Source organism: Saccostrea cucullata, unplaced genomic scaffold, assembly GCF_032062105.1.
Source record: "Saccostrea cucullata isolate Sc308-1 unplaced genomic scaffold, CSIRO_AGI_Scuc_v1 ctg2819, whole genome shotgun sequence".
NCBI classification, from domain to species: domain Eukaryota; kingdom Metazoa; phylum Mollusca; class Bivalvia; order Ostreida; family Ostreidae; genus Saccostrea; species Saccostrea cuccullata.
Window position 1 is genome coordinate 79,782 of NW_026940763.1, and position 18,307 is coordinate 98,088.

General features: G+C 32.6%; 2 protein-coding genes across 2 annotated transcripts; both read right to left on the reverse strand.

Moving 5' to 3' along the window:
• Positions 1-3,834: 3,834 nt before the first annotated feature.
• Positions 3,835-6,158, reverse strand: LOC134256252 (uncharacterized). Its single transcript, XM_062738908.1, has 2 exons — positions 6,151-6,158; positions 3,835-5,629 (listed from the first exon to the last, which is right to left on the reverse strand). The coding sequence occupies exon 2, from the start codon at positions 5,608-5,610 to the stop codon at positions 4,009-4,011; it is 1,602 nt and encodes a 533-aa protein (XP_062594892.1). The 5' UTR covers positions 5,611-5,629; positions 6,151-6,158; the 3' UTR covers positions 3,835-4,008.
• A 9,039-nt stretch (positions 6,159-15,197) lies between these two features.
• On the reverse strand, positions 15,198-16,900 carry LOC134256246 (uncharacterized). The gene has a single exon (XM_062738905.1). It carries the CDS (start codon positions 16,891-16,893, stop codon positions 15,292-15,294), a length of 1,602 nt encoding a protein of 533 aa, XP_062594889.1. The 5' UTR covers positions 16,894-16,900; the 3' UTR covers positions 15,198-15,291.
• Between the last annotated feature and the right edge of the window lie 1,407 nt (positions 16,901-18,307).

Below are 18,307 nucleotides of genomic sequence, written 5' to 3' on the forward strand. Positions count from 1 at the left end.
ACTTCCCAATTTCCATAATGCCTAAGTAATGGGTTCAAACATCCCGGACTGAAATAACCAGGTGTGATATTTACAGTGGACATCAATCATGGCTGTCTTGCGTAGAAAACGAAGTTCCAAAAGTTATGTGGGATTGCTAAATGATATAATAATGATCATTACTTTTTATATTTAAAGTTAATGTTGACTAGGTTGGCATATTTTATGTCTCAAATATTGTATCAGCTGATTGATCAAACTCAGATTTGGCAGAAAATAATCCACCGGCTGCATGTTGAGTCGGTTGGATTACATTGACAGCAATATAGGCCTACAGGAAACAAACATTATTTTTTTGAGTATATGATTTTTTAGTTGGGATAAAAAAATAAAAGTGAAACCTGATTGATAAAGAAGAAAAATCTGTAAATTTGTTGCAAGTTTTGCTTGATTTGAACATTGGTCGAAATATTATTACACGACCAGTCGGGCTACCATGAAACAAAATAAACTAGACCGGACCTAACTTTTACTAGTCTGAGTCGGTCGGACGTGCCTTAATGTTGAGCCCTGCGATGTGACAATATACTAGGTATTTTAAAACTTTTGTATCTATAATGCATAAACATTGCTATTTTCAATAAGTTTGAAAGCATTGGAAACTTACATTTTCGCTTTTTCAAATTTCTGTCGACTCTTTTAACGAGAATACTTTTAGCGGAGTGTCATTCGGCATTCCTGTCGCTTTGAAAGGGGCGATCCCGTCTTCTTCCTCTCTCGATCATGTCGATTTCACTTCTTAGGCATATGTCGTAAATATAGTAATTTTGTATACGTCTTGGTCATCAATACATGATAGAAAGATTTTTTATTGAAAAATAAATATAGTTAAACATATAAATCATAAATACTTTTAAAAATTGTTTGTAAATTGTTATCAGTTTGAATTTTACGACATGTCTGAGTACGAAGACCCAAGTTCGATACCTTTTTAAAGATAAAAAAAGTTGAATAGGTTATTTCTGCATAAGATATATGCCTGACGTCAACAAGACTATTTACACATTCAGGGCTAATGTGGATCTACATGACGGAGAGGATTTATAAATATCCACCCATTACTCTTACAATCTGATTTTATATACACCATTTCACGTTTTTGAGATAAAAAACATTAATGCATTTATCAGAATTTTTGAAATAAAAACAATTTCATTGGTCAAGTGGACCAGTGATTTAGTGAAATTCACCGGTCCACACAAATATTCACTGGTCCATCAACAAACAGATATTCAAAATAAAAAAAAATGTTTTAATTCCAGTTAGGCCTTAAAAAAATCTAAGGGTCAAATATCCCCGGACTGAATTAACCAGGTGTGATATTTACAGTAGATACCCAACATGGCTGCCTACCGCAGAAAAAACGAAGTTCAAAATGTGGGGGAAATGTTTAATGTAACAAAAATGATTATTTTTTTAAAACTCTATATTCAAGGTAAATGATGATTAGCAATTCGGTTAACATATGTTGCACCCCAAACAAAGCTACAATTAACATTTCTGTACAAATTGAATCAGCTGAATGATCGAACAAACACAGACATTGCAGGGAAAAAATCATGACTAACTGTCGTAAAAGCCCTTGAGTGTATTCTTTCATACACACAGATTCAATCCTTTTGACAATCTCACAATCTAAAAATTCAGAGGTTAAGAGGTTAAAATTCCGGGAAGATCCAATTTGTTTTACTGGTCCCTCGGACCGATTACATGAAGAAAATTACCGGACCTTTGAAATGTTTACCAGTTTTGTCGGTGGGACCGGTGGATTTTAAAAACTCTGATTTATTTATTGTTATCCACAATGATACCTGTCACAAAATATTCAAGTAATACCCAGTTTAAGCAAAAGACAATAGCACTATAAAGTAAAAAGTTTAAAAAAAGATAAATTAACTTATTTTAATGTTAATGTAATTTATGACATTGTAATGTTCCTACAAAAAGCTATAAGAAAACTTGAAACATTGATTAACAAAATATACAAATTCAATACACTTTTAAATTTCCTTTTGTAAACAGACAATTAAATATTAATTAACATTATTTTATTTTTTCATTCACTCCTTTATGTTTTAAGTTTTTTTTTCTAAAATATTGAACGCTAGGGCTGAAACGATTCACCCCCTACACGATAAGATACATATTGCAATACTTATGTCACAATTCAATTTTTTCCATACGATACATTTAAAAAAAAAAGAAACAGATCATTAGATTAAAGAAAACGTATTCAGATTCCAAAAGATATGTGAAAGGTGGTGATATAGAGAGAAAACACTTATTGTGCTTCTCTCAATTAAAATAGCACATTGTCTGTGTCAACTCTAGCAGCGGTAGCCTGCTCAAAATATTTTTCTGTCTCAATTTTAGCTCTCTTGAGTGTAAAAATGTCAAAATGGGGACAAAGCCGGTCATTTTAAGGGATAATCTAACCTGCATGATTGAAAAAAGAAATGTATTGAATTGAAAATTGAGGTAGTGAATCGAATATTGAATTGAGGAATTATATCGATAAATATCGATATTTCGATGAATAGTTTCAGCCCTATTGAACACTACCATTATTATATATATAAATATATTAGATATAATATATATATATATATAATGATAATAATGATAATAATAATAACTAGGAGACTTATTGTTCACAGAACAATAAGAGGTCTTTCCACCTTCTTTGAATTTTCAATTTTGTTTTATATCTGACTTCTTAAAATTAAATTCCATGAAAAAGAAACCAAAATTGTCTGAAAGCATAAAAAAATGAAAATAAAAAAAAAATGGAATGACCTTGACCTTTGACCTTGACAAATTATTCAAGGTCAAAAGTCAAGGGTCACAATGCAGTTGACCACATGCTTCTACGACTTATAGTTTTCAATTTATAAGGTTTAATAGTAAGTACAAAGAAGTTAAAGGGTTATAACTCATATAAGGGGTCATCAAATCCTTTTGCACTTATACAGTGAAGTTAGGCCTAAAGACCCTTAAGACATTAGTGAAGGTTTGGTATCTCTATGGTCTACAGTTTCGGAGGAGTAGAGATAACAAGGTTTTTCACACAAGGGCCAATAACTTTTAAAAGGGTTAATGTTAGGGGACAAGAATGATATCTTTAAAACAGTTTCAAGAGTACATATTAATGATGCATAGACATTAAGTATATGTTGAAAGACAAAAGAAATATAAAAAAAGCTTAATTTCTCAATTTTGGAATGACCTTGACCTTTGACCTTTACATGGATTTCAAGGTCAAAGGTCAATGAATCTTATGCAGTTGGTCTCATGTCTCTACGACTTGTCGATTTGAAATTATTTGTAAAATTTTAAAAGTTTCAGGGGCAATAACTCATTGAAGGGGTCACCGAAAACTTTTGCAATGAATAGATTGAAGAGTCACCTAAATTAGTTGAAGACATTGGTGAAGGTTTCAAACCTCTACTGTTTACGGTTTCGAAGTAGTAGCGATAACAAGCATTTCTTGCGAAAGGGGTCGTAACTCTGAAAGGGGTGAAGGTTCATTTACGCAGGGTCAACTGCAATATTCTTTAACTAAGTACATTCTTATGGACTATAAATCTTTTCGATATATCAAAAACATGCGGTGGAAAAATAATAAATGAGAAGAATAATAATAAACAGAACAATATCAATAGGTCTTTCCACAGAAAGGTGGAAAGACCTAATAATAATCAGCATTTACAAAAGAAAAATGTGTACGTGAAGTGGTTTTCTCATACTAGTATGTATGTCATTTGTTTTGAACATATGAGAATCATTTAGCAAGCATGACTGTACATAGGGGCAAGCGTTTCCCTTTTCTCCTTTTTTACATTATGTTTCATCCAATTTGAATTCCTGATTCGCCCTTGATTAATAAATTGCTTATTACATTTTTATTTAGATAAAGAATGATCGCAATTACCAGAGGCATTTTTTGCTTTCTGTTTACCTTATTTTTTTTTAGCATTTAATTATACTAATAAGACCGTTTTCTTCATTTCCTATGACTAGATTGTGGTCACAATCAACACTGAGTCCGCCTTTGCAAGAATATTCTATATAACGGACAAAGTTACCATTTTTGTCAATGACATGAACAATGTCATTCAAATAGTCACAGATCAGAATTTGTTGGTTGACATCAGTTGCAATGTGTAATGGGGAAAATTTTTTGTACTTTGATTGGTTGATAATATTACCGTCATATTTAAATCTGAGTTTCCCATACGCGTCAACAACAACAACTATCTCTCCAGCGAAATCAGCCACACAAATATCTCCATTTCCGTTTTCTGTCAAAGGAAGAACGTTCATGTTGTTCGTAGAAAACAAAGGAATTCCCTGAGCATCATATTGGATTCGTTCTATCTCTGCTTGGTTTGAGAACCTTGTCACTCTGCTCTGCTTTTCACCTGCAGAACGCATGCTCACTAACACAGTTTCGTGGAAAGAAAAACAAATTCCCATTGCAAACCAATCTCGAAGAGAAAAATAACGCTTAAATCTGCCCTCAGTAAAAAGAAAAATTGTTCCCGATGGATGATCTGCCGGAAACAATAAATCTCCATTTGTATTGATGGAAAAGATTCCAGGTTTTTGAGCATTTTGTATAGTGTTTAGAATTTTTCCATTTTTGTCTAGTTCTTTGATTGTGTGATCATCGCCACTCGTCCATATCTTGCCATTGATTCCCGATTGTAATCTCCAAAGTGGAAGGTAAGGTGATTGAATTGTTTTCAGTATTGCTGAAGGGATATCAGATGATACATGATGCATTTTTATGCTCTTGTTTGCATCATCTTTGTAAGACACAGAGCCAATCATTTCCAATATTTGTTCTTTGTCAGAAATTCCGGACAAAAATACAGGGCTTACATTTTCAGAGAAACATGGATCTTCTTGATTCTTTTTACTTATTGAGCAGTAATTTATAAGATCAATTGCGAACCTTGACTGCAAAGTTTCTTCACACTTTTTGATGGCTTGCTGTAGTTGATGCTCTGAATCTAAGATTCTTTTCATATTTTCTTTATTCCGTGACATAACCTTTGTTTTCCTTTCTTCCACATCTGACTTCATTTTTGCTGCAGCTTCACGGACAGTTCTGACCACTTCCTCTTCTCTCTGAGATATCTTTTTAATTGCTGTATCAAACTCATTTTCGTGTGGAACTATAGCTTCTTTCAAGGTCTGGTACCTCTCACAAATGGATTTCTGTTCCTCTATATCTGAAGAGATCTGTTTCTTTCGATCTTCAATAAAATTTTCGAGATCTGAAAAGACGTGACCTTTATGCGAATCTGTTACGCATTTTATACAAGTTGGAATCTCACAATCACAGCAATACGTTTCGCACTTGTTTTCATGGGAACTGCATTCAAGGAAGACAAGTGAGCACTTTTTGTTGCTAAATTCAACTACTTGGTGTTTTTTCGTTTTGTCTTTCATGTGAATCAGAACACAGTTACTACATAACTCTGTGTGACAGTGATTACAATAAAATTCCACTGGCTCTTGACATAATGAACATTCTATGATGTCCTGACCCTGTGCCGTTGCCATTGTTAGTATTTGAAATAGTCTGGAAAAAAATGAATTCAAAAATCATTTCAGCTAGAAACATTATTTTTTTATTTACTTAAAGAATATATTCAATAAAAATAAAATCATGATTGATTGATGTCAAAAAGTACGGTATTTCATTTTTTAATATTGAGCTCAGTGCAGCTTTCATTTAATTAAAAATCTATATGAAAGCTAATCAATGCCGATTAGGACCAAACCATGTTTTATAGTATGCCCCGACAACTGAAGATGAATGTGTATATCATTTACCTTTAATAAGAATTTGTAACAAACAAAGAATAAAAAATAAAACGAACAACACAGTTCAACAAAATGTGTCAATTATTAACCGTTTCCGTAAAATTTTGTCATAGTAAAAATATGTAACTCACTCCACGTGCTTCACATTTATTATGGCCTTCCAATATTTGAGAGGTTTTCTTTGTCTTTCGACGATTTTTTTTATAGATTTTAAACATTGTTCTTCATTACATATTAGTGGAACAATATTGTAAAATTATGTTAAATTTACTTTACCTTATGATTCAGTTAAGGTACTTATAAAAACATCTAGGCCTATTTGGACCATCAAGAAAACCAGTTGTTTGTTTAAGTCTACTTCCGGTTTGTTCATAATGAAAGCAGGTAGTATCTAAAACACGGAGAGGATAGAAGAACAGAAGGCTGCACGAGAAAAGGAACAAAAAATAGAAAATGTTAATTACTTGGTAGACGAAACAAATTCAAAAAGAAAATAGTTTCCTTTAATTTATGATTCATATCTAAAAGAAAAAAGATAAACTATGAAATCAATAATTCTGGGGAGGGGGTATTTTCGTTCTTATGATGGTTTTGAGAGACCAATGATTTTATGACCATCACAAAATGATATATTTCATATGTGCAATTACTCAGCACTTCTCCAACTTCGAAATCAAAATTCCACAAATCAATATTTCTTTTTAAAACCTTGAAAATTTGACCCTACGAAAATATCTGACATCATTATTCCCCATTTTAAAAACGTGAGTTATCTCTACTCGAAATCGGAACTCTTCTACACCAGCATAACTTCCGCGGACTACGCGTTACAATAATCCAACAAAATAGTGATCAACTTACACGCTGCATTTAAGAATTTTAAAAGAAGGACACAGTTTGCGAATTTTTTTTTAGATAATTAGCGATTTTATAAAGGGTCTGTTAGCCCCACCCTTTCTAGAAAGCGATACGAATTAGCCAGGCACGTAGCGTCGTCTTTAAAAGTGGGGGGGGGGGGCAGCCAGAGAAATTATTTTTTTCCTGCCTGGAAAAGTTGACAAGCAGAAAAAAACCTTGCCCAAAGGCGAAAAAAGCTACTTATTTCAGTACTAATACCTTGGCATACAATAATACATTTTCCTTAAATAACTTTTCCGTAGTATAAACTGGGGGGGGGGGGGGGCAACCTGTCTTTCAATGAACATTTTCAATAGTAAAAGTAATGTTGGGAAAAAAGTGGGGGTGGGGCTGGGCCCCCCCGCCCCCCCCCCCCCCTCCCCGTTGCTATGTGCCTGTTAGCTGGTAAACAACTTCATCAGAAATGTGCAATTTCATGTTACATTATTGTAATTCTTTCTTAAAATCTTATAATCTACGGAATACATCTTATTTATGTTTAAAAAAGGATAATTTACAAAATACATGTAAGTTTGTTATAAGCATTGTGATGAAACCGAGAAGATGACTTTCGCTGAATGTCAGTTGAGTGTGTTGCACACTTGAACTCAGAACTGACCATAAGCTAGAATGTTTCAAATTAACTTTCACACAAATTTGATGGACAGGTGATGCACGAGGGTTTTGTGCGTACAGCATGTACAAAGAACGAATGTATAAATGGGTTGAAAAGTTGAATATGAACCAAAGTTGTGGAAATTAAAAATCATCAGAATTATTAATTGTGGAATCAATATAATTACGGTATATATATATACATATTTTTTTCACAGATGTACATGTATGTCAGTTTCACGGCTCTCTCTCTCTCTCTCTCTCTCTCTCTCTCTCTCTCTCTCTCTCTCTCTCTCTCTCTCTCTCTCTCTCTCAGATATTGTTTTTACACACTTTGCAAAAAAGAAAAACTTATAAAAATAAATACTTACACTGGAAAGGATTTTAAAAACATAAATAGCACTTTACGAAAAGAATGTTTTCCGTATTGACGAGGAAATTATTGTATCAATTTCGTGTTTCTCTTGTCAATTTTCTGATCTAAAACAAAATAAGTGTATTTTACTCGGGAATATACATATGCTTAGATCCTACACTAAAACTTTGATTAGATACAGCTCAGATTTTATACGACATATGTAACACGAATTGACAGGTCGATGCTATTTCAATTAGTCTTTCTTCGTTACATGAGCACATGAGATTAAATTCCATTCAAAGTTTTAATACTATAAAGTGAATCAATTATTTTACAAATATAAATTTCTAGAAACACGATTAATTCAAATGAAATAGGCCTTTATTGTCACCAGATGTGTTCTTGTAAGTAAACTATGTTATGACATACAATCGAGCAAAAACGCAGTTTTCGATATCGGTCGTGGAAGACGAACTATACATGTACTGCTGAATATGCAGCAATTTCAGAGGTAAAACTGTAGATGGACATGTCATCAGTCTCCAAAAAATTCATAGAGATGCAGAGAAGAAAATATGGCTGCAGCGGGCTAGATTAATTCGTAAAAACTTTATAACAACACAAAAAAATTCTTTAAAAAAAATTCATCCTTTTGTCCCCTGCTTTCGCGAAGGCGAGGGGACATTAAATCTCATTCGTCTGTCTGTCAGTCTGTCAGTCTGTCCGTCACAAAAACTCTAACCTTGCCCATAACTTTTGATTTAGTGGAGCTTTGACTTTCATATTTCACATGTGTAATCCTTGTGATAAGAACTTTCTTTGTGTACCACCAAAATTGACCTTTTGACCTTGACCTTGGAGTTTGACCCACTTTTACACAAAAAATTCCATACTTTTACTTTGGCCATAATTTTTGAAATGTTAGATACTATAGGACTTTCACATTTCACATTTATATTTTTTGTGACAAGACCTTTCATTGGATATCAACAACTTTGACCTTTTGACCTTGACCTTGGAGATTTCCGTGCTTATGAAAAAACTTTAACCTTGACCATAACTTTTGAACAGTAAGGGCTAGGGCTTTCAAGCTTCATATATGTAATCCTTGTGAGAAGACCTTTTATTGGATACCAAGAACTTTGACCCTTTGACCTTGTAGTTTGACCTACTTTTCAAAAACTTTGTCCTTTGCCACAACTTTTGAACCGTAGACACTAGGACTTTCATCTTTCAAATATGTATTTTTTGTGGCAAGACCTTTCATTGGATATCAACAACTTTGACCTTTTGACCTTGACCTTGGAGATTTTTCGTACTTATGAAAAAACTTAAACCTTTACCATAACTTTCGAATGGTAAGGGCTAGGGCTTTCATACTTCACATATGTAATCCTTGTGAGAAGACTTTTCATCGGATACCAAATACTTTAACTTTTTGACCTTGACCTTGGAGTTCAGTGATGATTTCTAAATAAATGACATATGATAGGGTGTTCATAGTACTATATGTCAATATGTCATAAGAATGACATCTCACCCACAGAGACACCGAAAGCGGGGGACCACAATTCCTTGAATTTGCTTGTTTTCTCTCTAATTTATTAAAGATTATAAAAGCTTTGTTCCCAGGGATAAATTCTATACTCAGTCTTTGATAATTATTACAAATGATCATAAACGATCGCTTATTTTAAAAAAGGATAATTACAATAATAATGGAACCCTGAAAATAGTAAAATTAATTTTAAAAAATTGGAAAAAACAAAAATTTTCATCGGCATCGTGATCCTCTTCTAAAAATCAACCGATATAAAATATGCACGGAAGAAAGAGGCATGAAAAATCTTTGCAATTAGTGAAAATTTAAAATTATATATAATAAATGATTATTTTGAAGGTTTGTTAAATTCCTATGGAAAATGTAAGTTGTAAAACTACTTTTTAAATTTGAATTTTTCCATTTTGCTAATTATCATTTTGAGCCTTTGAAAAGAAATAAAAATTAAAATACAGATGTTTACAGACAGTGATAGAAATTCGCATACTTGTTTTTAGTAAAAAATATACAATGTATTGCTTATCCGGCATATTGAAGAAAGTGACACTGATAACTAAGTAATTCTTGCAATGGACAATTGATTGTCATACACTGACTTTGAGTGTACGTTTGAATTTTTAAATACTAGTATAATTGATGGATTAAACAACAACTTTCCTTTTCACACGTTTTGTTTGATATCAATATTGCATGAAAAGCATTTGCCAAATATAAGTATATGTTCCCTCATACATATCGTGCAAGACTCTTTTTTAAATAATTGTCATATTCCATTTACTTATTCGAGCATTTAATTGTATGAAAAGTCAATAATGTAGATTTCTTAAAACTTTATTATCTTGTTTACTTGTCTTTCTTCCTATGAGAGAAATAGTTTATAATATTAAAAAACGGAAGTACTCAGTATCTGTATCAAAATACAGAATGAACAGTGATCGGTCGCAAAAGAAAAACGGACCCTTGCAAGTTCCGGTGCCTAGGAGAAGTAAGCATCCCGTTGACAGGACACACCTGCAGACCCGCAGTGAGCCTACGCAACTGAAGCTCTCTGAAATTAATTAATTTACAAATTCTATCCTTTTTTTCTCAGACTAGCCAGCTAAAAATCTATGTACAGTACTCCAAATCAATTAATCTAAAGAATTTGAATTATCGTTTTTTTTTTCTTTTTGAGTTGTTTGCTGTAGTAGCTTTTACAGTTACCTAATTTCAGAATCAATGAACATGAAAGCATGAAAGACAAGTAAATTTGCAACATCAACATAATTTTATTTTCGTCCTGAGCACTTTTGGACGCCACCAAGGAGACAATTAGGGAGATTTTTTTTTATTGAACTTCCTGTCTTTCAAACTGAAAATCTCATGTTGATATTTTGAAACATGCATTTGTGACATCAGTCTGGGATGTTATTGATTTTACTATCTAGTTAAGTACTACAAAACAGTGTGTCTGCTTCTTCTCTGATGACATTGGACAAAGATATGCATGCTTACTTTAATATCATCATTCAATGCATTTTTGGTTGTTGTACATTTTCGATGAAAGCATGCTAACCGCTTTTCAGTACTTTCAGTACTTTGATTTTAGTTGGAATGATTATTATAAATTGTGATGAAATGTTTGAGCTATTTGATAAAGGAGTTATTGAACTTATATTGGTAAATATTAGCACTCGTTGGCTGTATAAATGCACTCGCAAACTCGTGCATTTGTACAGCCAACTTGTGCCAATATTAATCAATTTAAGTTCAATAACCCTATATTGCAATATGCAAAGAAATATTCCTCATTTTTAAAACAAGCATAAACATGCTATAACAAAAGTTATTTATAGAGAGCAGGGTTGATATAGACTATATTTCTTTGAGTGCAGATCTCAATATTCTATCAAATTTGTTTTGAGGAATGACACATGTAGTATAAAGAGTTTGAATGTCGTACATTGATTCGAGGCTATTTATTTTGTTCATATCAATAACTTACACTTTTTAAATCAATACTTTAGATAAAATTTTTGCATTCAGTTTTTTTATTCCTTTTAATTGTTTCTGGAATTAGAATACAAATACTTAATTTTTCAAAATTTAAAGATCAAGTAATGTTATCTTTATACTTTTTCCCCGAAGATCATTCCACTCAGTATTCTTTATTCTGTGGATAATTTGAAAATCCTCATCAAATCCTTATGGTTTCTACACGCTTTATGGTTTGAATTCCATTAAGTTTGAAACCTATTCGAGGGGTCATCAAAAAGTTCGGGACTGGGGCTATAAAATTAATACTATGTAGTCTATGCTTTCAAAATTTTTATGGAACATATAACAACAAAATATGAAGAAATGTTGAAAATTTTGGCTTGATAAGCTTCTTTATTTGCCAAATTATTAAAAAAAATATAAAGGACATTATATGATCAATAGGCGTTGTCGTTGTTTAGTTTCATGACGTCAGACAACGTCATTGTTTTTCAATGTCCGCTTTAACGCAAAAACGTCGTGTTCGAGGTTGCGCCGCCTGGACATACCATTGCTTACAAAACATTACTAATTTAATGTAAAAAAATAAAATTTGTAGTTGATGGTTTATTCTTTAGATAGAAAAGATGATGCTAACTAGATATTTCAAAATTCATTGATGTACTAAGAGCGGTTTTAATTTTATGGCCTAATCTACGAACTTCTTGATAGTTCCTCGTATATCCCTCATCGAAGATACTTTTGTATGAAGTGTTAGCCAACCTTGTCTGCAGACAAATTTACGTATTTGAGAGAGGAGTTTTTTCGAAGGGTATATTTACATATTTATGTTGTTACCTTTCCTTTGGATAAGACAGCATAAACTGAGGATCCCGGTGGCAGTAGGTGTTGGCACAAAAATGATCCCTTATTGCCCTGAGTGCCAAGTACAAGGGTTGTTCGAAAAGTTCGCGGACACATTGATTTACGGAAAATCTATTGTGTTCTGTGAAGAATTACTTATATCTGATTAAATTCTTTTTTATTAGTATGTAAAAAGTCAGGTCATTTTACTAAAATTTAGAAAATTTACAACATTTTGTACTATGAAGTCATAGACTTTTTTGGAACAATCTTTTGACGTTAAGTAATCTGATAACCAGATTTCAAACCCTTTAAATTTTTTCATACAGTGAAAAATTTTCATTTTGTGCTCTTTTGGATATTAATGAGATCTTAAGGTCAAGATCTAGTAAATGACTTTAGACTAGCTTTTGGTGCTAGATCCATTATGACGTCATAATCAATTTCAACTTTCTTTTTTCACGTACTTTATGGCTTTAGCAGAATTATGTAGAAAATAGGGTATTTTCTTGGTATTCAATTTAAAATCATTTGAAAAGAAATCCCAATACCTATATTAAATTTGATATTATTTCAAAGAAGTGGCAATAAACATACTAATGTTCGTTTTCTGAAAGACTGTAGGCATTCTGGATACATTGTCTTGTCGAATATGAAAAAACTCCCATATTCATGTCTGGTGTTCTCATTTTTTTTAAAATGACAGTTTAAAATATGGTTTTTCATCTTGTTTGCCTACAACTTATGCCCCGAAACACCTTATTTGACAGAGCTAAAGTTGTAAAGCATAGTTAAATTTTTTCTCAAATTTGATAAATCTTTAGGCATCTTTCATTCACTAGATCTTGACCCTAAAATAAATGTCTGGTTGCAGTTAAGAGATATAGGTTTGGAAACAATACAAAATCCATGGCTGCAAAAATCCATGCAATAAGTGGAGCATTGAGGTATCGACGTAATTCACCATTAAAATGTCAATACTTCCATTCTTATAAAGCTAGTACCATTCGAATATTTTTGTTCCATTGTTCTTGTCTGCAACTTTCAGCAACATCTAGAAGCATTCTAGTCTATTTTTTAAACATTTTCCTGGCTGTACACACAATTTTTAGAGGTTCGGTGTTCCATGACGTTTAATAATGTTCCCATTGGTTTGGTTTGAACATATTTTTACCACACATGACGACAAATAGTGCAAACTGTTTTGCTTTAGCTTTGACAGTTGAATAGCGTAAATTTACGGCAACTCGTAAGAAAAATAATGTAGATATAAGAAATGAATTTAATTTTTGAAGATTCATGAGGTTATGAACTACAACGTTTCACGCCGGCATATTTATCATGAAGCGCTAATGCACTTCGTGAAATATGCCGGAGCGAAGCTTGGTAGTTCATAACCTCATGGATTTCCAAAATTTAAATTCATTTCTTAAATATTAGCATTTCCATTTATTTGTTTTTAACATTCCTTACAAATTAGAATTTGTTAATTTTTTCATGAGCTACCATGGATGAGCATGAATATCTCCATCGCTACGTCGTAACACCGTACTTAACGTCAGAACTATTGTGCAAACAGTTTTGCTTTAAGAATTATAGTTGAACGGCGTTATTTTTGGTAAACCATCAGAAAATAATGTAAATATAAGAAATAAATTTCATTTTTGTAGATTCCTGAGGTATATGAACAACAACGCTTCACACCTGCATATTTATCAGGAAGCGCGAACGCGCCTCAGGAAATAATGCCGGCGTGAAGCGTCGTATTTCATGTCCTCCTGAATATTCAAAAGTGAAATTAATTACTTAAGTGGCTATAAAACAGTCATACACCCTCCAATTTAATCCTAAATTTCGGTAAGTAACGTTTTATCACTTTTATAGGGACAGAGAAAAATATCAGAATACTTTCTGTCCTGTCTACAATTGTGCAATTTTCGATTTCAATAAAACGACCTTGTAATGTAAACATGCGAAAAATGAGCATGCTCCGTGTCGCCTGTCAAAATAATATATAGCTGTAAATTGTTAAAGGTACAATGATACTCTGTTAAGATCTAGAGAGGTAACTCTTAATGACACAAATTTATATTATTCTTTATAAATTTGTCAAGCTTAAGTGATTTTTTTTTAATTTTGCCCCGCAAGCCATGTTATAAATGTTTGTATTTTATTCAGCTTTTACATTTGCTTTGGAAAATCATAAAAGTTAGAGAAAAATTTCCTGTAAGTGAACAGAGGGTTTATGAACCTAAAAGATCACCAGAGAACGACAAGTCCTTCAATATTTATTGAAAAATAGGTATAGATTTTATATGGAGAGTTTAACCGGTTTCCTGAAAATATACTGCGCTCTCAATACATGAAGAACTTGACCACGAACTTTTCTAACAGCCTTTGAGTAGGTATAAAGTCGCAGCCATCAGCTGACAATTTATGATGTTTCCATATGAGTGTACAATTCTCTCGAGAGACGTTCAACATCAAACAAATAAACAAAACAGGAAGTATATGCACTGATCTTTAAATATATGACCATTCACACTCTTGAGAAAAAAGATTATAAGGTCAAATGCGTGCAAGATTGTGTGAGGTGAAGAATAAAATGTTTAGTTTTTTTTAACTATAATTTTGACATGATTTATCTTTAATAATTTGACTTGAATTCTGAATAGAGGTTACTTTCGAGCCATCACCAATGAATCATTTGGTAACAATGTAACAAGGTAAGAATAGGGGATATGCTCATGTCAATACACATCAAATGGTCAGATTAATATATTAGATCACACTCGGAATGGAGATAAAAAAAACTAACGTAGACGTATATAAAAATTGATACGCAGTTCAACATCAATTTACAATCATAATTTGCCGTATAACACAGTCATGTTCAAGAATTAAATGTATCAAGCCTTTTCAGCTAAAAGCAACAACTAAGGCACAGGGCAAAAAATTGATACATTTTAGGCACATTTTGAGAAGTCGTATATTATTCAATTTTTATTCATAATCATTTACGTTTTACTAATCCTGATCACAAGAATCGAAATTGCAAAGGTAACAAAAAATAACAGTATAAAGGTAGGCAGAGTAATGACGGTTTTTCAATAATGAAAACTGTATTTTCGACGTGCTTGCTCGTGTAATTTTGATCTCAAAAAATTTACTCTAAATATTTGATGAATTGAATTTTTCCACATTTTCTATCACCAATAACTAAATTGTAATCTGCATCAACACTAAGTCCTCCATTACATGGATGCTCTAGATAACGGATAAAGTTTCCATCACAGTCAATGATGTGAACAATGTTATTTCTGCTATCACCTATCAAAATTTGATGATTGATATCGGCAGCAATGTGCATCGGCAGGAATTGGGTGTACTTTGACTGGTTGGAAATGTTTCCTTCGTACCTAAACCGAAGTTCTCCGAAGGAATCCAAAACAACAACGGCGCTTCCTCCATAGTCTGCTACGCAGATGTTACCATTTCCATTTTCAGTTAGCAAGAGAACAAAAGAAACTCCACAGGAAAACAAAGGCTGTTTTCGGGTGCCGTACTGAATCTTCTGTATCTCTGTCGTACCTGAGAATCTTAATACTCTGCTTTGTTTTTCATCGTAGGAGCGCATGCTCACCAGCAGATTTCCGTTCTGTAGATAACAAAGACCTTTTGGAAACCAGCCAATACACTTTAGATATTGTTCTTCTTTATTGTCTTTGACGATATAAACTTTGGTCTCATCATTTAATGCAAATATTAAAGTGTTCCAGTTAAATGAGAAAGCTATAGGGTTTTTGACAGTGCTAAAGACTTGTAATGTTGTCCCCTTCCTGTCTATTTGCCTGAGGGAGTTTTTCTCGCCGCTTATCCATAGTTTATGATTTTCTACACACAATATTCTCCAAAGAGATTTGTTAGAACCCTGAATTGTACATGAATACAATATTTCCGGACTTTCTTTTAATTGTAAGTTTTGTTTGACTGTTTTGACTTCGTCAAAGGATAAATGACCTACCAATCGAACTAGATGTTCGTTTTCAATTTCTGTGCATACATAATGTGGATGAACACACTTTTGGAGGTTTAAGTCTGTTTTGAAATTTTCATGAATACACTCATAATTCAATATAGCCTGTATCTGTTGTGTCTGCAGAATTTGTCTATTCTTCTTTATCTCTTGCTTTAGTTTGGATTCCAAATCAGAAATGTGGGACTGGTTTTCTGAAATGACAGCTTTATTACCTTTTTTAACAAGAAGAATTTTTTTCCTCATCTTCTCTACTTCACTGTGAACCGCTGCCTTAATTTGGTTTTCTCTTTCAGTCAGTTCATAGAGGACATTGTCAATCATAACATTGCTTGAGGAAACATTTTCTTTCATAAGCATAATTTTTAGCAAGGCATTTTCTTCCAATTCCTCTGTATCAGATTCTATACGTTTTCTTTGTAATTGAACTATTTCCTCTATTTCCGTGACGTCATGCTCTTTGTGTGAACCGATGACGCATTTGATACATATGGCTGCCTTGCAATCACGACAATATGTCTCGCATTTATTTCTGTGAGACTGACACTCTGGATACACAGTTTTGATTTTTCTGCTCTCAAATGCAACAACTTCATGATTTTTCGATTTATCCATCATGTGCCTTAAAACACAGCTGCTACACAATTCCACAGAGCACGGGTTACAGTAAAATTCTACGGGTTCTGGACAAAAATTGCAACGTACCACATCTTGGCCTTGTGCAGTCGCCATTTTTTTTTTTTTTTTTTTTGGTTTTCTACGACCTGAAAAAAGACAATATTCAACATATTGTAAAACGTACTTAAGTGTTAATCAGACTTAAATGAGTGGTGTACTGATTCTTGTTTACTACATTTAGTTCCAGTACGAGCTTATGTTTGATTGAATCAAATGTGGTCGAAAGTCGTGCATGTCCAGTAGTCGTGCATTTTACTGTTTGTTGGCATGTACGTGGGTCGTCTGCTATTATAATACATCATAAGATTACAGAAGGAAACTTCTACCCTAAAACAAAAAGTCGAATAAGCAAAGGTAACATTTAAATATTAATCAAATAAAGAAGGGATCGATAAAAAGTGCCGATTTCTTAAAAAAAAAATTTGATGTTTTTATATAATTATACAACATGTGCTGAAGCCAACGACTACCAATTCTTTATCCAAAACAAACATATGTCCGACTTAAAACTACATTTGTGCCAAAAAATTAAATTAAATAAAGCGTTTTAAAACAGTTTTAATATAAAGGAAATCAGATATAAGGTATAATTTTTATTTGACTGGTTTTATAAAACGCTCTACATTAGGAACAATCCCAATCTCCAATCCTGAACAAACTAGCTTTTTCTTCATTTTGTGCTTCTAAATTTTTAATCTAGTTATTTATTTTATCTATTTGTTTGTACATTTTGTCAAGCTTTATAAAAAAGGATCTAGATTAGCTTCCCTGATCATGTTGAAAATAATTATCAATAATATGTCCTTGCATGACTGGCCATAAAATAAATAATCTGACTCAAATCATTTTCGAAATTTTCAGCCACCCCCTTCCTACCAACCCCCAACCCCCCCATTTCAAAATCAATTGTTTCAACGTTAACTGTGATTTAAAATAATCTCTATATTCTGTTATACTAGAATCATATTAAATATCTAATACACATACAAATAACAATATTTCAAGTCAAAATTAAAGCACTGTTACAGTAATATTAAATATTATTTTAAGAAATAGAATTGAGCAAGTCGATCATCTTTTGTTTGCGACAGACGCACGCACTTAAAGTTTATTTAAATATTGATTACAAATGTAAGGATATGTTTGTGTACGGATGCAAGTTTACAACCATGCACATATGTTCAATACTAGGCCTATTCACATTAACCACCGGTGTCCTTGGCCAGAGACTCGACGAATTATTTGAATGGCAATTACATATTAAATTATATGGTTTATCTGCAAAATTACAAGCATTAAATATTAGGTACGTGTATCCTAACTTTAAATTTTGTACGCACTCTGCATCTTTATTTACTTTTCAGCTGTCACGTGAGTCGTTTGGTGGTAAATCGTAAATCGAAAGTAGAAACTGTTGCTATTTTAACATGTTTAATTGTTATAATTCCAGCTAAATACCTGATAATCA